The sequence below is a fragment of the Cherax quadricarinatus genome, chromosome 56 (genome assembly GCF_038502225.1).
Source record: "Cherax quadricarinatus isolate ZL_2023a chromosome 56, ASM3850222v1, whole genome shotgun sequence".
Classification (NCBI taxonomy): domain Eukaryota; kingdom Metazoa; phylum Arthropoda; class Malacostraca; order Decapoda; family Parastacidae; genus Cherax; species Cherax quadricarinatus.
Window position 1 is genome coordinate 22,409,286 of NC_091347.1, and position 20,792 is coordinate 22,430,077.

Sequence of the window (20,792 nt, forward strand, 5' to 3'; positions counted from 1 at the left end):
CCCGAAAAAGAAAAACTTTCACCATCATTCACTCCATCACTGTCTTGCCAGAAGGGTGCTTTACACTACAGTTTTTAAACTGCAACATTAAACACCCCTCCTTCAGAGTGCAGGCACTGTACTTCCCATCTCCAGGACTCAAGTCCGGCCTGCTGGTTTCCCTGAACCCCTTCATAAACGTTACTTTGCTCACACTCTAACAGCACGTCAAGTATTAAAAACCATTTATCTCCATGGTTTTTAATACTTTTGGCAGGATTGCTGTTTTCTTTTCTGCCGCATGAATATTACAGGTGACAGACAAATTTCACAAGCTTCATAAATAACAAAAAAGGCACAATACCGTGACTGGAACAATACACAAATAACCCGCACATAAAAGAGAGAAGCTTACGACGACGTTTCGGTCCGACTTGGACCATTGACAAAGTCACACTAACCAGACTGGCTCGTCATCCTTATTTCCCACTTCTACCACTACCTCTTCTTCTTCTACTACTACAACTACTGATGAAATTAAGATACATGTGCGGCATCTGGTTGTCTTTGTTGTGGACGTTTCGCCATCCAGTGGCTGGCTGGATGGCAAAACGTCTATGATGGGGATGCCCGGGTGTTGTGCATGTGTCTTAATTTCATCTTGTCGGTATTATATACAACTCTTGTACTACTACTACTACTACTACTACTACCTCCACCTCTTCCTGCCTATATATAGCCGTCCTGCTCCACCTCTGGTTAGTGTGACTTTGTCAATGGTCCAAGTCGGACCGAAACGTCGTCGTAAGCTTCTCTCTTTTATGTGCAGGTTATTTGTGTATTTCACAAGCTTCAATTTACATTCAGTGGAGAAGCATAGCTGTTCATTTTTGGTTACAGTATATAGAATGTCCTTCCAATTCTCTAACAAATGCCATGTGATCAAAATTATTTTTTTTATTATCACACCGGCCGATTCCCACCAAGGCAGGGTGGCCCGAAAAAGAAAAACTTTCACCATCATTCACTCCATCACTGTCTTGCCAGAAGGGTGCTTTACACTACAGTTTTTAAACTGCAACATTAACACCCCTCCTTCAGAGTGCAGGCACTGTACTTCCCATCTCCAGAACTCAAGTCCGGCCTGCCGGTTTCCCTGAATCCCTTCATAAATGTTACTTTGCTCACACTCCAACAGCACGTCAAGTATTAAAAACCATTTGTCTCCATTCACTCCTATCAAACACGCTCACGCATGCCTGCTGGAAGTCCAAGCCCCTCGCACACAAAACCTCCTTTACCCCCTCCCTCCAACCCTTCCTAGGCCGACCCCTACCCCGCCTTCCTTCCACTACAGACTGATACACTCTTGAAGTCATTCTGTTTCGCTCCATTCTCTCTACATGTCCGAACCACCTCAACAACCCTTCCTCAGCCCTCTGGACAACAGTTTTGGTAATCCCGCACCTCCTCCTAACTTCCAAACTACGAATTCTCTGCATTATATTCACACCACACATTGCCCTCAGACATGACATCTCCACTGCCTCCAGCCTTCTCCTCGCTGCAACATTCATCACCCACGCTTCACACCCATATAAGAGCGTTGGTAAAACTATACTCTCATACATTCCCCTCTTTGCCTCCAAGGACAAAGTTCTTTGTCTCCACAGACTCCTAAGTGCACCACTCACTCTTTTTCCCTCATCAATTCTATGATTCACCTCATCTTTCATAGACCCATCCGCTGACACGTCCACTCCCAAATATCTGAATACGTTCACCTCCTCCATACTCTCTCCCTCCAATCTGATATTCAATCTTTCATCACCTAATCTTTTTGTTATCCTCATAACCTTACTCTTTCCTGTATTCACCTTTAATTTTCTTCTTTTGCACACCCTACCAAATTCATCCACCAATCTCTGCAACTTCTCTTCAGAATCTCCCAAGAGCACAGTGTCATCAGCAAAGAGCAGCTGTGACAACTCCCACTTTGTGTGTGATTCTTTATCTTTTAACTCCACGCCTCTTGCCAAGACCCTCGCATTTACTTCTCTTACAACCCCATCTATAAATATATTAAACAACCACGGTGACATCACACATCCTTGTCTAAGGCCTACTTTTACTGGGAAAAAATTTCCCTCTTTCCTACATACTCTAACTTGAGCCTCACTATCCTCGTAAAAACTCTTCACTGCTTTCAGTAACCTACCTCCTACACCATACACTTGCAACATCTGCCACATTGCCCCCCTATCCACCCTGTCATACGCCTTTTCCAAATCCATAAATGCCACAAAGACCTCTTTAGCCTTATCTAAATACTGTTCACTTATATGTTTCACTGTAAACACCTGGTCCACACACCCCCTACCTTTCCTAAAGCCTCCTTGTTCATCTGCTATCCTATTCTCCGTCTTACTCTTAATTCTTTCAATTATAACTCTACCATACACTTTACCAGGTACACTCAACAGACTTATCCCCCTATAATTTTTGCACTCTCTTTTATCCCCTTTGCCTTTATACAAAGGAACTATGCATGCTCTCTGCCAAAATATTTCAAAATATTTAGTGTAAACCCACTCATAATGAGCGGGTTGCATTCTGAAAATCAGTGTACATGTATAATGTAAAATTGCACTATGTGAAGTGAATAAAAAAATTTGTTTTTCCAGTAGCTGTATCATCTTTGCACCTTAGTCCGGATACATATTGTTCCCCTACTACATTTTTTACTCATCAATCAACAATTGTAGAAATACATCTAGAGTAGATACATCATCAAAAAAGGCATGGGAATGTGTAAGTAGTGTACTTACGATACTGTATGATATTTTTTGAAGGAGGTTTTAAGTTCTAGTGGCTTGAGCATCCAACAAGATTGGGTAAACAGGTTAGATTGGAGTGAGTGGAAATGAGCTTTTATTATGACTACATGAGTGTGAGCAAAGTAATATGAAGAGATTTAGGAAAACCAGTTCACTGGACTTGAGGTGAACATACAGTGCCTGCAATCTAAAGGAGGGTAGGGATGTTGCAGTTTGGAAGGTCATCCGATCTGTGGTATAAGCACATTTCTGGCAAGAAAATAATCAAGTGAATGAAGGTAAATGCATTCCCTGCTTTTTGGGGTCATAATATAATGATTTTTGCACTTATCAGATTTTTTATTGCATTTTTTTAAATATGTTGCACCCAAATTGTGAAACATGGTCGCACTGTAAGAGGATTTGCTGTATGCTGTAAAATTATAAACTTGTACAGGCAGGCACTGTTCAACATCATGAGTGGGGTTCTAGAAAATGTTCTTTTCAAGAAAGCAATGATGAATGAGGTCCATTTATACTTAATGCTGGTGAAGGGCTTTTGATCTGAAGGATTAGGGCTGCCTTCTCCTTCCTCAGATCAAATAAGCATCTTGTGTAACATTTGAGTATCTACTATGTGCTTGTATTTTAGAAGTGTAATTTGTAAGTTTAATTAAACTGTGAGCTATGAATCTCTACAGTGCCCCCAACCCTTGTGGGTTTTAGCACTTAGTTATGATGATAATAATATAATAATACAGTGCCCTCACCGATAGATGGTAACATGCCGTAACTGTCCAATCCTCCAAGCACGCTCCCTAGCTTGAGAGTCTGTTGATGGGTTCCAGTCTGGGTCAAATATAACAACACGATCTGCACCAGTCAGATTAATTCCAAGGCCACCCACACGTGTTGTCAAGAGAAATACGAAGAGTGATGGGTCATTGTTGAACTTTTCAATCAAAGGTTGACGAGAGGAAACAGTTGTAGTTCTGAAAATAACCAAGTTTATTACAGTACATAATAATGCAATTCTATGAAGAAAGTCAGTAACTGTATATAAAATAATTAATATTAAGACCAGCAGTTCCAATTAACCTATATATAGTAAAGCAATAATTTCCTGCTTAACAACATTTTGATATACGTACTAGAGATTTCATATTCAACAAGAAGCTACAGTTACATAATGAAAAAGAAAGCAGTTACAAATGAATATTATAGCATTAATCCTTCACAAAATAGTGCTCTATGACCCTTTTATGTTTAGCACTTCACTTGATTACATAAAAGTGATAAACTACAGGAATGGGATCCAATGTGTATAAACTCCCATCACTTGAAGCTAATTAACTGAATGATTAAACTAAATATGTACAGTAATGTACTTGAGAACAAAAGCAATGTACAGTACCAAGTCAAGTTAGGAGCCTTTACCAGCCTGTAAAGCTTGGTGCAAGAAGCGTGTTCTTATTCTTATACTATGGTCATGACAGAAGACTTAGGGATGTCCCAAGTGTTTACCATACTTGGAAATCATTATATACTCCTAGTTTCTTCTTGCCTGAAAGTTAAGCCTTCCCATGGAGTTGTGGCTAACCACTAGGCAACATCTTTATTGGTGGGTGGATAAAAAGGCAAGAGAGATTCGGTAATGGGGATGGCCAAACTAATTCAATCTGCTGGACAGGTCTGGCCAGGGTCATGTGAGCATGAAATACATATAGAGCATAAAAATCTTACCCATCCATCTTCAAGTAAGAATACTGTTCATCAAGAAGGAATTTTTCGAGGATGCACATCATCTGTCGAGACTGTGTAAAGAGTAGGACACGATGACCTTGACGTTGCCACAAATGCAGGATAGAGTGCAACACATGCATCTTGCCAGAGCGGGACCACCAGCCATACTTCAACTCTGGCTGTTGAATCATTATACAAGTTCATTTCTTTTAAGGTTTATATACAGCATTCCATGCTTTTACATGATGAATGTAACACATTTCAAAGTTGTATTTACCTGAAGACCAGAATTCCAATCATCATCATAAGTGCGTGGTCCTCCAGTATAAAGGTCTGGATGGTTGCAAATTTTACGAAGGTTAATCAGACCAACGAAAACCTGAAATAATAAGCAACTTTCATTCATGCATATCTGCCCAGATATTCAATTACAGTTCATCAGAAGCAGTATATAAATTCATCATATTTAACTGTCAAGACAGTCCAATGTATTCCTTTAGTGAATTAGTCTTGTTACTATTTTTTTTTCATTACAGCCAATAGTTTTGAATATAATAACTGTAACTTCTTATCCTTTGTCATATCTAATTATCTAATTTTTATTTCACTTAGCTTCTAATGAAACTTAAAATCTCAAACACTTCTACCTATATCTGGAACAAATTCCATATACAGTGGTCCCTCATTTTTCGTAATTAATCCGTTCCTGGAGCCGTTACTATAAACGAAATTTACGATTTACGAATCAATATTCCCCATAAGAAATAATGTAAATACAATTAATCCGTTCCTGACGCCCAGAAGTATTAAAACAAAAAAATTTTTAAAACATGAAATATACATGTAATACATAACCAATACAATGGGAAATGATGAATGAAACATTAACAGCATAACACTTACCTTTATTGGAGATTCTTCTTAGTGTATGGGAGACTGGAGGAGGAGAGAGAGTGGATTGTTTATAGTTTGGAAGGGGAATCCCCTTCCATAAACACCTCAGGTACCATTTGCTTTTCTGGGGTTGCTTCTCTTCTCTGTTTCTTAATGCCACTAGGACCACCTTGAGAGTCACTGGAGTCCTGTCTCACAAAATAACTGTGGAGAGAGCTCTGTTTCTGGCATCTCTTTAACACTTCCCTAAAATGGCCCAAGACTTTGTCACTGTACATGTTGCCAACCTGGCTTGCAACAACCTTGTTAGGGTGATGTTTCTCCATAAAGCTTTCCATCTTACCCCACATAGTAAAAATCTCTTTAATTTCTGAAGAAGGCACGTTCTTCCATCTCTCTTCCTCCTCCTCTGCAGCAAGATTCTGAGCTGCGATGTGTTGCTCTTCCTGCTGAAACTCTTGCAGCTCCTCAGTGGTGAGTTCTTCATTGTGGTCTTCCACCAATTCTTCCACATCCTCCAAACTCACATCCAACTCCATGGAACTCCCCAGTGCCACAATTGATTTTACAACAGACATAGGCTCATTAGGGTCAGTCCCAAATCCTTCAAAATCCCTCTTGTCGACACAATCTGTCCACAATTTTCTCCAGGCAGAGTTCAAAGTCCTGGTAGTCACTCCCCCCCAAGCCATACCTATAAGGGTTATGCAATGGAGGATGCTTAAGTGTTCTCTCCAAAATTCCCTTAGGGTCAAGTGAGTGTCTGTGGTCACAGTCAAGCACCTGTGAAACACTGCTTTTGTGTAGAGTTTTTTAAAGTTTGCAATAACCTGCTGGTCCATGGGTTGGAGGAGAGGAGTGGTATTCGGGGGCAAGAGCTTTACTGTGATGAACCCAAACTCCTCGAAAATTAGGTCATCCAAGTTTGGAGGATGAGCAGGTGCATTGTCCATTACTAGCAGGCGCTTGAGATCCAATTTCTTTTCCAGGAGATACTCCTTCACACTAGGGCCAAACACTTCATTGAACCACTCAATGAAAATTTCCCTCATGACCCATGCCTTACTATTAGATTTCCAAAACACACACAATTTACTCTTCATAACATTGTTTTTCTTGAACACTCTGGGATTTTCAGAATGATACACTAGTAATGGCTTCACTTTGAAATCCCCACTAGCATTAGCACAGAACATTAGCATCAGCCTGTCTTTCATAGGCTTGTGTCCTGGCATTGCCTTTTCCTCTTGTGTAATGAAGGTCCTCTTTGGCATTTTCTTCCAAAAGAGGCCTGTTTTGTCACAATTGAACACTTGTTCAGGTTTCAGTCCTTCAGCCTCTATGTACTCCTGGAATTCATGCACATATTTTTCAGCTGCCTTGTGGTCCGAACTGGCAGCCTCACCATGCCTTACCACACTGTGTATACCAGTACGGTTCTTAAATCTCTCAAACCAGCCTTTGCTGGCCTTAAATTCACTCACATCACTACTTTTTGCAGGCAATTTCTTTACCAAATCTTCATGCAACTGCCTAGCCTTTTCACAAATAATCGAAGTCATAAGAGTATCTCCTGCTAATTGTTTCTCATTTTTCCACACCAGTAATAACTTCTCAACCTCTTCCAGTACTGGTGATCTCATTTTTGTCAGCATAGTTACTCCCTTTGCAACAACAGCATCCTTTATTTCCTTTTTCTTGGCCACATTGGAACATAAGGTTGTGTAGGGTTTCTTATACATCCTGGACAGTTCGGCCACACTTGTACCACTTTCATATTGTTCAATGATGGTTTTCTTAAATTCAATCGTATTTCTCACCTTCTTTACCACAGGCTTGGCACTAGGAGCTTTCTTTGGAGCCATGGTAGCTTCTTTAGTACTTGCAAGCACTAAAATGAATGGAATATTATGAAATATTTCGCTGGAGCACGTGAGGGGACCTTTGCTCACTGGTAAACAATGCCAAACTGGCTGCCGCCCCGGCTCACACCGTGGGTATGTGTCCCGGACGAACTACGACTCGCGAGTCAACCTATGAAAAGCGAGTCCATGTTTATACGAAAATACCCCTATGATTGGCGAAATTTACGATTGCCGGGAACTACGAAAAGCGGGGGACCACTGTACTACTATAATCTCATTTAGTACTTGCATCTTAATTTCAGGTATTATGCACATATCAGTTATATCTTCATGCCTCACCTTCATTCGGCCACCCAATATGCGCTTTACTTGGTCTCCTTCGATGTACTCTCTGTATACTTTCCTCTGCTCCTCACTCAGTCCACAGAAAAGCACCTGTTATTAGTAAGTAAGTATTACATAAACAAAACTGATCTGGGAGTGTTTATGAAAAACCAGCATAGTAATATACCTTTGATATACCTTTATACCTTTGATATACCTTTATACCTTTGAAGAATTTCAAGAGTATATCTACTCTCTGAGCCCGGCCATGGGCCAGGCTCGTCTGGTGCTCGTCTGGTGCTCGTCTGGTGCTCGCCTGGTCAACCAGGCTGTTGCTGCTGGAGGCCCGCTGCCCCACATAGAGTAAAGAGTAAAACAGAAGTAAAGTATTGTACAGTACTATTAAAACAATTTTCCATTAAAAACACTTAACACATCAGTTACTATCCACCAAAGAAATGCAACTTAAATAAAGGAAAATACATTCATGACCATTTATTCTCAGAGCATAACCCTAACCTGCAAAATTTCAATAATTTTCAAAATATAAAACATCCTCACCATCTTTTGGAGCACTACTTTCCACCTACAGAACTCTAGCCTTCTCAAATAGGTAATTTCACTTTTCAAAGGAGATTTTGGCCAAATCATCATCATACCAGAGCAACTTTTTCCCAAATTGTCAAATAATATCTTTATATTAATTTTTTTTCGACAGGAAGAAAATCTTTACCTGTTCATTTTTATCTGGTAAGCTGAGATGGTTTCTGACATCATTTTTCATTCTCCGAAGCAAATAGGGGTTGATGGTATCACGCAGAACAGAGGCACACTTGAATGCTGTCTGCACCTAGGATAACAATAAACACATTAAATTAATATGTCACAAAAATAGCTTACTTTATGTTTACTTAATTTAATGATCATTAATCATGTCATCAGTGGGTAAAAATATTTATGTCCCATCCCCAATAATATACAAAACTGCTTTAATAAAATGTAAATCAGCATATTTTTTACATAAAAAAATTGAAAGGCCATTTTAAACAAGAAATAAAATTTTATTCTTCCTGTGTAAGAGACAAGCCACCCAGAGAGCTGGCAATTCCCAAGCACCAGTAAATTCAGCTTTATTGGAACAAGATCTAAGAAGTTACCATGGTTGCAGAACCTCTAGTGGAATACTTAGCAGTACTGTGACTCGCAAGATCGTAATGACACAACTGCAAACAAACCACGGTACGGGCGGGAATTGAACTTGCAAACTCACTAGCCATGAATTCAATTCCTGCCCATACTGCGGTTTGTTTAACAGTATCCTCTTGCTCTAATGAAGTCTACCAAATTAGACTGACAGATTTCAACAACACCATGTATAAAATTCATACTGTGTAATGGAATATTACAGGAAAATTATCCCAATATATATACTTATTAACATATTAAATAGGGCAGCAGTATACTACTAATGTATTTAATTTTACTAAATAAAAAACTCACCCAGTTTTTGTTGTCCTTTTTCACTCTCTCCCTCTCCCTTTGACACAGTAATATACACATCTTTCTCTTCTTTTATCTGCTGACAAGGAATTAGATCACAAGTGTAACATTTGAGTGCACAAGAAGAGAAGATTCCTCAGTATTCTCTCTCTTCATCACATTTACATTGTGCAAATAAGTAAAAATCAATCAGTGATGCCTGACTAATCTAGGGTTTAGGGGACTTCTTAAATTTACTGTAATTTTATTTAATTTATCTTGAACAGAGGAATAAACACTGACCAGCAATGCCTGACAAATTTGAGTTTGGGGGAATTATTTCCAGATCTTTTATTCAATTTCAAATAAAATATTTGAAAATGTCCAGTTTTAAGGAATTTTCAGATTTGAATTTGTATCTGCTATAATAAAATATTATTTTTTAATTTAAAATTAATAAACAAGTCCATGTAGTCTGTTTTTTGTACAATAAAAAATGCAAATTAAATCCTCAAGGAAATTTATTTACAACAAACATGTGTAAGGCATCTTATTTCATTATAATTTCTTGAACACAGAGAGGAGGAATGCATTTATGTACTTCACAAATATTAAAATTAACCATCCCTCAGAGTAATCAGCTTGTTTATGAGATGAATTTTCTAAGTCTGCAGTGTTACTACAGGAGTTTTACATCTGTTATTTAGCCAAGCTAATGATTTTCAAGGAGATTTAGAATAATGTTAATATGTAATATGTCAGCGTACTTCTGGAAAGACGGCAATAAAATGAATGATGGTTAATGTGTTTTCTTCTTTGGGTCACTGCCTTAATGGGAGATGGATGTATGAAGTGTTTAGACCTAAAAGAGCATTCTGCATTTTAGAGAACAAAAAGTTAAATACATCCAGACACACTGATACTCACAAGTTAAAACTATAATACAGGAATGTAAACCATTCTACAAACCTTATGAGTATAGGTGAATAAACCAACATCCCATAACTTGTACTATAGCCATGTAAACCAGGTAGACTACTGAGGAAATATGTTTTGGACCTTGTATCAAGATACCTCAATTCCTTCATACTTATATCAGTCTTCATTCTTAAACCTTTAATTGCATCAGAGAAGTATAGAATGTGACTTAGAGAAGGCAAAGAAGACAATGAATATCCTGTGTTTTAGAAAAGCACAGTATTCAACTGTTATAGTGATGCCTAAATATTTTCATTTGAAAAGTCTGGCATGGCTGCAAGCTGAGATGAAAAAATTGGTGCACACTTAATTAAAAAACAGGTTATGATAAAATTTTATATTCTTCACGAATCTCAAGCTTTAGCATCATAGATCCGAGGAAGGGACTACACATGCAAGATGGCAGAGCACAATAAACACATTACTTACCCTGTAAATACAAATCTGTAAAACTCAAGATCTTGTAACATCTGATAATAACCATTTACAACAAAGCCCTAGTCATACAAGCAGTATAGCAGAGCTTAAAGTGAAGTATACCTCCAGTTTGGAAGCATTAGCATATCCTCCCTGGGTGATGGGTACAGCAAACTGCTCCATGAATATTGGCAATGTTCCCAGCTTACCAGGAAATGCAAAGTCAAAGAGTGACCACAGCTCCTTCAAACTGTTTTGAATTGGTGAGCCTGTGGAATGACAAGTGTCACTAGCATAATATTCACAAACAACCACTATTCAGCAGTATACCACATAATAAATTTAATAAAATTAAGGAGCATATTCAATATTGCCATGAGGGTTATTGTAAACTAAGGTACAAAACTAGGTATCTTTCACAGTGAATTTTATTAAAACTCTGGTTAGCTAATTTTATGTTTGGTGTAGGTATCTTCAGAAAGTTGCTACGTATCATATGAACACATACTAACATCATCAAATGAATACCTGAAAGGATCAGCCTGTGAGGAGTCTGAAATCTTTTCAGAGCAACAGTAATTTGTGCTTCTGGGTTACGAATCTTGTGTCCTTCATCAAGAACGATGTAGTGCCACTCATACTGTAACAATGTCTCTAACTGGTCACGAACACCAGTATATGATGTTATAAGGATGCCCCCATACCTAAAACAATGAAAAAATGATTCCTTTTTCAAGCATTAAAATCTAATTTTTTTTACTATTACATGTATATTAATTATAGGTAGTAGATTGGCAGACAGCAACCGCCCAGGGAGGTACTACCGTCCTGCCAAGTGAGTGTAAAACAAAAGCCTGTAATTGTTTTACATGATGGTAGGATTGCTGGTGTCCATTTTTCTGTCTCATAAATATGCAAGGTTTCAAGTACGTCTTGCTACTACTACTTACACTTAGGTCACACTACACATACATGTACATACAAGCATATATCTACACACCCCTCTGGGTTTTCCTCTATTTTCTTTCTAGTTCTCATTCTTGTTTATTTCCTCTTATCTCCATGGGGAAGTGGAATAGAATTCTTCCTCCGTAAGCCATGCGTGTTGTAAGAGGCGACTAAAATGCCGGGAGCAAGGGGCTAGTAACCTCTTCTCCTGTATATATTACTAAATGTAAAAGGAGAAACATCGTTTTTCCTTTTGGGCCACCCCGCCTTGGTGGGATACGGCCGGTGTGTTGAAAGAAAGAATGTATATTAATGGGAAGTGCTAAATCCTTAAGGGTCATACAGTGCCTGCAGAATGGGAGGTCATCACATTTAATCCATGGAAGCTTTTATAGACCATATTATGCATCATTAATATCAAACTGTGACTAACAAAAGATTATATTTTCTACCAGCAACCACACTGCTGAACTAGTTTGACCCATTACTTGACAATGTGGTGGCACTGTTTAATATTGATAGTAACTGCCTAATGAACAGTCAGTTAACCAACGACTAAATAAACCATACCACGGGTGGGGTTAGAACCCGCGATCAGAGTCATAAAACTCCAGACCGACGCATTAGCCACTGGGCCAGGTAGCTACAATAAGATTCATTCAAGTAGGTATATATATACACCATAGGAAGGTTAGCACAGCCACCACTGTGACCTCAAATGCAAGTTTTTACTGACGAATCTCCTGCTAGCATGGCCGTGATGAACTCTAGCTCAAGTCCCCTCATAGCCATCAACATGCAATAGTGTCATTACGATTTTGTGAGTCATAATGACTGAATGGTTAACATAGCCCCATTTTCCAGGTGATGTATGACCCTATATGGATTTAGTGCCCCTGTAAAATCTAATAATAATAATAATAATGCCAATAGGGAGCCACTGAATTGCTCTGTCATGCCAGATGACAATGCTATGGCCACTGAATATGCATTCATCGTTGTTATATATGTTTAACCAAAATTTTAGGAGCTGGATGGCTTTTCCATTAAGGATTTGTTGGGTTTTTCTCACAAAAAGTTGATAAACCTACTTAAAGTCTACAGAAAGTACTTCCTCCATGTGAATTAAATCTAAAGTCTTCACAAAAAGGTAATTGCTGTGATACAAACACATGTAAAAATCTTGCATTAAGCATCAATTTATGTTTAAATTCTATTTGATACAAACAATATGGATAGTTGTATAAGTCTTTGTATTTTTTTTACTAATTTGAATCATAAAATATTGAATGTATGTACATTTGCATTTTCTTGCTAAGTCAACTTTTAGCTACAGTTCACCAAGGGTAAATATATATATGGAAGCTACTGTTTCGCCAAGACCCTAGAGTCAATTCTCGAATATCTTTCTTATAAGGCCACCATTAGCCATTCTCCTTACATGTCAAAATACTATACCGGACTTAACCTCCAGAAGAAAAAAAAAGTATCAAAATACAGTCAACATATGAAACACAGACTAATTTTTCTGATACAGTGGCAAAGCAATATGTAATGGCAATTACTATATGTATATACTTCCTTAAAACCATATAAAAATTAATTAACAAACAAAAAATAAATACTGTAAACTGACCTATTAATATTATTAATAAGAGCAGGTCTTGTCCCAGTGAAAGTTCCAGATTCATGCAGTATAGCAACTCTGAATGGTGGCCACCACTTATGGAACTCTTTCACCCATTGGTGGAGGACTGTAGCTGGGCATACTATCAACACCGGACCCAAACCTTTCCATGGCTGTTGACGGCTGGTTAACCGGGAATATGATAAACCCACAAAAAAAGAAATTATCTGGATAGTTTTTCCAAGCCCCATTTCATCACCTAGAATCCCTCCACAGTTCTGCAGATGAAGTTCCCAAAGCCATCTTACACAAGTTTGCTGGTATTTGTAGAGTTTATTCCAGATAACCAGTGGAATTTTGTAGCCCTTGTCAAATTCTTCATAGCCTTCTTCCTCCTCCTCCTCAGAATCTAAGTCTTCTCCTTGTATGATTTTTTCTTGTTTCCTTTTCAGTCTCTCTTCTTTCCAATTTTCTATTCTTCTTACATAATCATCTAAATTTCCATCGTCTCTTGATTTACAGAATTTTCGTCCTTTGCTTTTTGGAATGTCATCCTCTTGCCAATCATCTTCAGATTTTAGTTTTTTCTTTCTACGTCTTCTTGGTCCTTTATCCAGTTTCTCCATACAATCCTCTCTCTTTTCAATATTAGCATTTTCAAGGTTAGAATCATCATGGAAGTCACTCTCTTCAAAATAGTCTGGGTCAGAGGGAACATACTCAGATCCACTTCCATCAAGGTCTTCTGACCCACTTCCTTCAAAACTGACCCTTTCAGACAATATTTTACGAGGAGTTCTCTTATACTGGTCTGCTTCCAAATGACTAGTTATGCTCCCTAACACTTTCTCTATTTTTTTCTTCTTTGGATGTAAGACATGCATTTTAATTGGATCTTTTCTAGTTGGCTTTTTTGTTTGTTTTTCAGATTTTTGAGTTTTGTTGACCTTTGCTTCAAATCCTGCCTTAGCACTTTTTTTTACTGATGAGAGTGAAGTGCTGTCATCAGCACTGTCATGTGCTTCCCCACAGTCAAAGTTTCCAATATATTCTTTGATTTTACCTTTCCTTTTCTTTGGTACACCATATAATGAGTGTCCTGAAGATTTTTTGGGCTTAGTACCTTTGTTGGCTTCATTGTGTTGCTTCTGTCTATCAAACTGATCTTGTAGGTATTTCTCGAAGTCACTTAAACCTCCTTGTATCTTGTCTGATGATCTGAAGAGAAAGAAAAGGTGGTTTTAACCTTCACAATTACCAGAAAATGGACTGGAAGAATGTATAAGAAGACTAAAATCTGGAATCCTAATTCTGCTCATTACTACAAATTTTGGCATTTATGTATATTTGCACAATACATAAGGACAATCATTAACTAATTCAACTCTTTTGTATATAGAAAAATTATATATGTGAAGTGCAATACAGTATTTAAATAAAAGCTAGTCTAAATCAGTTTACCTATCAACAATTTTTTTTTTAACACGCCGGCCATATCCCGCTGAAGCAGGGTGACCAAAAAAGAAACACTTTCACCATCATTCACACATAATAACTGTGTTTGCAGAGGCACCCAGATACGACAGTTCAGATGCCACTCCAAACAGCCAATATCCCAAACCCCTCCTTTAAAGTGCAGGCACTGTACTTCCCACCTCCAGGACTCAAGTCCAGCTAACCGGTTTCCCTGAGTCTCCTCACAAAATATTACCATGCTCACTCTCCAAACAGCTCGTCAAGTCCCAAAAACTATTCATCTCCATTCACTCCAATCAAACAACTATTTATTATCTTATAGTGAGAGAAGGGTACAATTTTTACTGAAAAGAAGATAAATTTTTTTTTTTTTTCAACAAGTCGGCCGTCTCCCATCGAGGCAGGGTGACCCAAAAAAGAAAGAAAATCCCCAAAAAGAAAATACTTTCTTCATCATTCAATACTTTCACCACACTCACACATTATCACTGTTTTTGCAGAGGTGCTCAGAATACAACAGTTTAGAAGCATATACGTATAAAGATACACAACATATCCCTCCAAACTGCCAATATCCCAAACCCCTCCTTTAAAGTGCAGGCATTGTACTTCCCATTTCCAGGACTCAAGTCCGACTATATGAAAATAACCGGTTTCCCTGAATCCCTTCACTAAATATTACCCTGCTCACACTCCATATATTATGTACACAAATAACCTGCACATAGAAGAGAAGAGCTGATGAAGACGTTTCAGTCTGACTTGGACCATTTACAAAGTCACACTGTATTGTTCCAGTCATGGTATTGTGCCTTTTTTTTTGTTACTACATACCATCATAAAACAACTGAGAATTATTAACCTGCTACTGCAGTATATAAAGAAAAAATACATATTAGCAAATTTTTTAAATCTACAAACCTTATTGCTGTTTTAGCACTGCTTATGGACATGTTGAGAACTGTCCCAAATGGAGTCATTTCTCCAGCACTAATCATTTCTGCTTTGGTTGGCCCTTTTTTTGACTCAGCTTGCAGAGTTGCCCTTGCTTTGTTCTTCATTAGTATATGACTTGGTTGGACTGATACTGTTCTGCTTGTCTTAGAGGTCATCACTGTTCCAAATGGCGTCATCTGACCTTCACGAACAAGTCTCTCTCTTTCATTTCCAGTAAAGTTTGATAAACTACGAGTCCCTCCAATGTCTTCACAGTCATTATCTATAATTTCCCCATCTTCCAGAACATAATCATCAAGCTGAAAGCAAATCATCATGAGACTGCAAATAATAATTGTTATTAGATAGGCATGACACTGTCACAAAAAATATTTTTAATGAAAATGTGCAAAAAGCAAAATCATTTGATGGAAACTCTGGCTATTATCATGTATGTAATGTGAAATTATAAAAATTACTTATTATTTTTAAGGTACCTCTTCCTCATTCACTTCAGCTGATGCAAGTTTCTGGTGAAGGAATATTTCTCGTTGTCTGAGGGCTTTCAGTTGCTGAGCTTTATCATCCGCTTCCTTTTCAACAGTAATGATGTTCCGGGGATCTACAACACGTTGCCGCATACCTAAATGGTGCCAAATTAAAATTAACAAAAATACGTTTGAATGGATATACAGTATACTCATTTTTTTTTTTTTTGCAACACCTACCAACACTCATATAATAAAGTATCTTTTTCCAACTCCAAAACATGAAAATAAAAGCTAATCTTTTCACATTACTTTTTATGGGTTTTGTTGATGAATCCATTATTATACGTACTTGTCTAGCAACCCTAAAGCCCTGTCCTAACCTACAGTCTGGCACTTTCCTTGAAAATAACAATGAATATGCTATTGTAAAGCTACACTCAAACACTAATCTCAGAGATGAGTCCAACTTTTTTGAGTTACATTTTCAAATGAGACTATACACTATATCATCCAATATTTGGGAATATGTGGAATAAGGTTGGTGAAGTATTACTCAAACAATCTTTTAACATCAGATACAGATGAAGACTCCATATTTAGAATAATTGCTTGTATCTTTCCCTAATTTTCTCCTCTAGTTCATTCACTCACTTCCCTTTTACTCACCAATGTCCTTCTTATTCTCATCTACTTGGAATTTTCATAATTATAAAAAATATTCCTCCTACCTAAAATACTTTAATTAAAATTATAAGAATGGTAGTGAAAATATATATGAAATTTATTAAGGAACTGATACAAAAGCTGGACACAAGCCTAACAGTCACCAAGATATAGGAATATTAGGTTAAAACCTTGCAAATGATTGAAAACTTTTTTTAAGAAACTATGACCAAACTCGAGCTGCAATATTAATGTACAACAACATCCATTCATTATTTTTTTATTTTTTTTTATTATCACACTGGCCGATTCCCACCAAGGCAGGGTGGCCCGAAAAAGAAAAACTTTCACCATCATTCACTCCATCACTGTCTTGCCAGAAGGGTGCTTTACACTACAGTTTTTAAACTGCAACATTAACACCCCTCCTTCAGAGTGCAGGCACTGTACTTCTCATCTCCAGGACTCAAGTCCGCCCTGCCGGTTTCCCTGAACCCCTTCATAAATGTTACTTTGCTCACACTCCAACAGCACGTCAAGTATTAAAAACCATTTGTCTCCATTCACTCCTATCAAACACGCTCACGCATGCCTGCTGGAAGTCCAAGCCCCTCGCACACAAAACCTCCTTTACCCCCTCCCTCCAACCTTTCATAGGCCGACCCCTACCCCGCTTTCCTTCCACTACAGACTGATACACTCTTGAAGTCATTCTGTTTCGCTCCATTCTCTCTACATGTCCGAACCACCTCAACAACCCTTCCTCAGCCCTCTGGACAACAGTTTTGGTAATCCCGCACCTCCTCCTAACTTCCAAACTACGAATTCTCTGCATTATATTCACACCACACATTGCCCTCAGACATGACATCTCCACTGCCTCCAGCCTTCTCCTCACTGCAACATTCATCACCCATGCTTCACACCCATATAAGAGCGTTGGTAAAATTATACTCTCATACATTCCCCTCTTTGCCTCCAAGGACAAAGTTCTTTGTCTCCACAGACTCCTAAGTGCACCACTCACCCTTTTCCCCTCATCAATTCTATGATTCACCTCATCTTTCATAGACCCATCCGCTGACACGTCCACTCCCAAATATCTGAATACATTCACCTCCTCCATACTCTCTCCCTCCAATCTGATATCCAATCTTTCATCACCTAATCTTTTTGTTATCCTCATAACTTTACTCTTTCCTGTATCCACTTTTAATTTTCTTCTTTTGCACACCCTACCAAATTCATCCACCAATCTCTGCAACTTCTCTTCAGAATCTCCCAAGAGCACAGTGTCATCAGCAAAGACCAACTGTGACAACTCCCACTTTATGTGTGATTCTTTATCTTTTAACTCCACGCCTCTTGCCAAGACCCTCGCATTTACTTCTCTTACAACCCCATCTTTTTTTTTTATTATCACACTGGCCGATTCCCACCAAGGCAGGGTGGCCCGAAAAAGAAAAACTTTCACCATCATTCACTCCATCACTGTCTTGCCAGAAGGGTGCTTTACACTACAGTTTTTAAACTGCAACATCAACACCCCTCCTTCAGAGTGCAGGCACTGTACTTCCCATCTCCAGGACTCAAGTCCGGCCTGCCGGTTTCCCTGAACCCCTTCATAAATGTTACTTTGCTCACACTCCAACAGCACGTCAAGTATTAAAAACCATTTGTCTCCATTCACTCCTATCAAACATGCTCACGCATGCCTGCTGGAAGTCCAAGCCCCTCGCACACAAAACCTTTACCCCCTCCCTCCAACCTTTCCTAGGCCGACCCCTACCCCGCCTTCCTTCCACTACAGACTGATACACTCTTGAAGTTATTCTGTTTCGCTCCATTCTCTCCACATGTCCGAACCACCTTAACAACCCTTCCTCAGCCCTCTGGACAACAGTTTTGGTAATCCTGCACCTTCTCCTAACTTGCAAACAACGAATTCTCTGCATTATATTCACACCACACATTGCTCTCAGACATGACATCTCCACTGCCTCCAGCCTTCTCCTCGCTGCAACATTCATCACCCATGCTTCACACCCATATAAGAGCGTTGGTAAAACTATACTCTCATACATTCCCCTCTTTGCCTCCAAGGACAAAGTTCTTTGTCTCCACAGACTCCTAAGTGCACCACTCACCCTTTTCCCCTCATCAATTCTATGATTCACCTCATCTTTCATAGACCCATCCGCTGACACGTTCACTCCCAAATATCTGAATACATTCACCTCCTCCATACTCTCTCCCTCCAATCTGATATCCAATCTTTCATCACCTAATCTTTTTGTTATCCTCATAACCTTACTCTTTCCTGTATTCACTTTCAATTTTCTTCTTTTGCACACCCTACCAAATTCATCCACCAATCTCTGTAACTTCTCTTCAGAATCTCCCAAGAGCACAGTGTCATCAGCAAAGAGCAACTGTGACAACTCCCACTTTATGTGTGATTCTTTATCTTTTAACTCCACGCCTCTTGCCAAGACCCTCACATTTACTTCTCTTACAACCCCATCTATAAATATATTAAACAACCACGGTGACATCACACATCCTTGTCTAAGGCCTACTTTTACTGGGAAATAATTTCCCTCTTTCCTACATACTCTAACTTGAGCCTCACTATCCTCGTAAAAACTCTTCACTGCTTTCAGTAACCTACCTCCTACACCATACACCTGCAACATCTACCACATTGCCCCCCTATCCACCCTGTCATACGCCTTTTCCAATTCCATAAATGCCACAAAGACCTCTTTAGCCTTATCTAAATACTGTTCACTTATATGTTTCACTGTAAACACCTGGTCCACACACCCCCTACCTTTCCTAAAGCCTCCTTGTTCATCTGCTATCCTATTCTCCGTCTTACTCTTAATTCTTTCAATAATAACTCTACCATACACTTTACCAGGTATACTCAACAGACTTATCCCCCTATAATTTTTGCACTCTCTTTTATCCCCTTTGCCTTTATACAAAGGAACTATGCATGCTCTCTGCCAATCTGGAATACCCTACCTGAGAACTCTAGAACTGCAGACACATTCATCACCTTCAAAACTACCATTAGAAAACATCTTATCTCCCTGATACACCCCGTCAACTAACTACACAAATACCACCTGGTGGTTCACACTTACACTCACTCACTCATTTGACCATAAACAGAAATATTAATCTCAGTCTTAAAATAATGAATCCTGTGATACTCCAATACTGAAACTATGTACTGTGCCAAAACAAAAGCATTCACATTGCTAAACTCACAAACTAGTATTTAGTCACTTAGCCATAATACCAACTTACCTCATAATTTGTAATATTTTACAATTAAGAATAAAACTAAGTACAGTGGACCCCCGGTTAACGATTTTAATCCGTGCAAGAGGGCTCATCGTTATGCGAAATAATCGTTATGCGAATGAATTTTCCCCATAAGAAATAATGGAAATAAAATTAATCCGTGCAAGACGCCCAAAAGTATGAAAAAATTTTTTTTTTACCACATGAAATGTTAATTTTAATACACACAAACTGAAAAAGGCATGCACAATTACATGACACTTACTTTTATTGAAGATCTGGTGATGATTGATGGGATGGGAGGAGGGGAGAGCATTATCTTCTTACTGTTTAGAAGGGGAATCCCCTTCCATTAGGACTTGAGGTAGCAAGTCCTTTTCTGGGGTTACTTCCCTTCTTCTTTTAATGCCACTAGGACCAGCTTGAGAGTCACTGGACCTCTGTCGCACAACAAATCTGTCCATAGAGCTCTGTACCTCCCGTTCCTTCAAGACTTTCCTAAAATGGGCCATAACATTGTCATTGAAATAGTCACAAGCACGGCTTGCAACAGCTGTGTCAGGGTGATTTTCATCTATAAAGGTTTGCAGTTCAACCCACTCTGCACACATTTCCTTAATCTTTGAAGTAGGCACAATGGATTCCACAACTGGCATAGGCTTCTCAGGGTTAGCCCCAAACCCTTCAAAATCTTTCTTAATTTCCATACTAATTCTCACCCTTTTTACCACAGGGTTGGCACTAGAAGCTTTCTTGGGGCCCATGGTCACTTATTTTCCAGAAACAGCACCGAAAATACTGTAATAATACGAAATATTCCGAGTGTATGCTTGGATGTTAC

The 20,792-nt window shown here is 38.7% G+C and overlaps 1 protein-coding gene across 1 annotated transcript in view; it reads right to left on the minus strand.

Annotated features, from left to right (window-relative positions):
• Window positions 1–20,792, minus strand: part of LOC128700767 (DNA excision repair protein ERCC-6) — a 28,495-nt gene that overhangs the window by 2,766 nt on the left and 4,937 nt on the right. Inside the window, exons 4-13 of the mRNA XM_053794199.2 lie at window positions 15,980–16,125; window positions 15,468–15,802; window positions 13,080–14,288; window positions 11,024–11,199; window positions 10,619–10,764; window positions 8,355–8,471; window positions 7,637–7,732; window positions 4,816–4,917; window positions 4,539–4,717; window positions 3,566–3,787 (exon numbers count right to left, since the gene is read on the minus strand). Coding sequence (XP_053650174.2) covers window positions 3,566–3,787; window positions 4,539–4,717; window positions 4,816–4,917; window positions 7,637–7,732; window positions 8,355–8,471; window positions 10,619–10,764; window positions 11,024–11,199; window positions 13,080–14,288; window positions 15,468–15,802; window positions 15,980–16,125 — 2,728 coding nt within the window. The remainder of the gene's footprint in view (window positions 1–3,565; window positions 3,788–4,538; window positions 4,718–4,815; window positions 4,918–7,636; window positions 7,733–8,354; window positions 8,472–10,618; window positions 10,765–11,023; window positions 11,200–13,079; window positions 14,289–15,467; window positions 15,803–15,979; window positions 16,126–20,792) is intronic.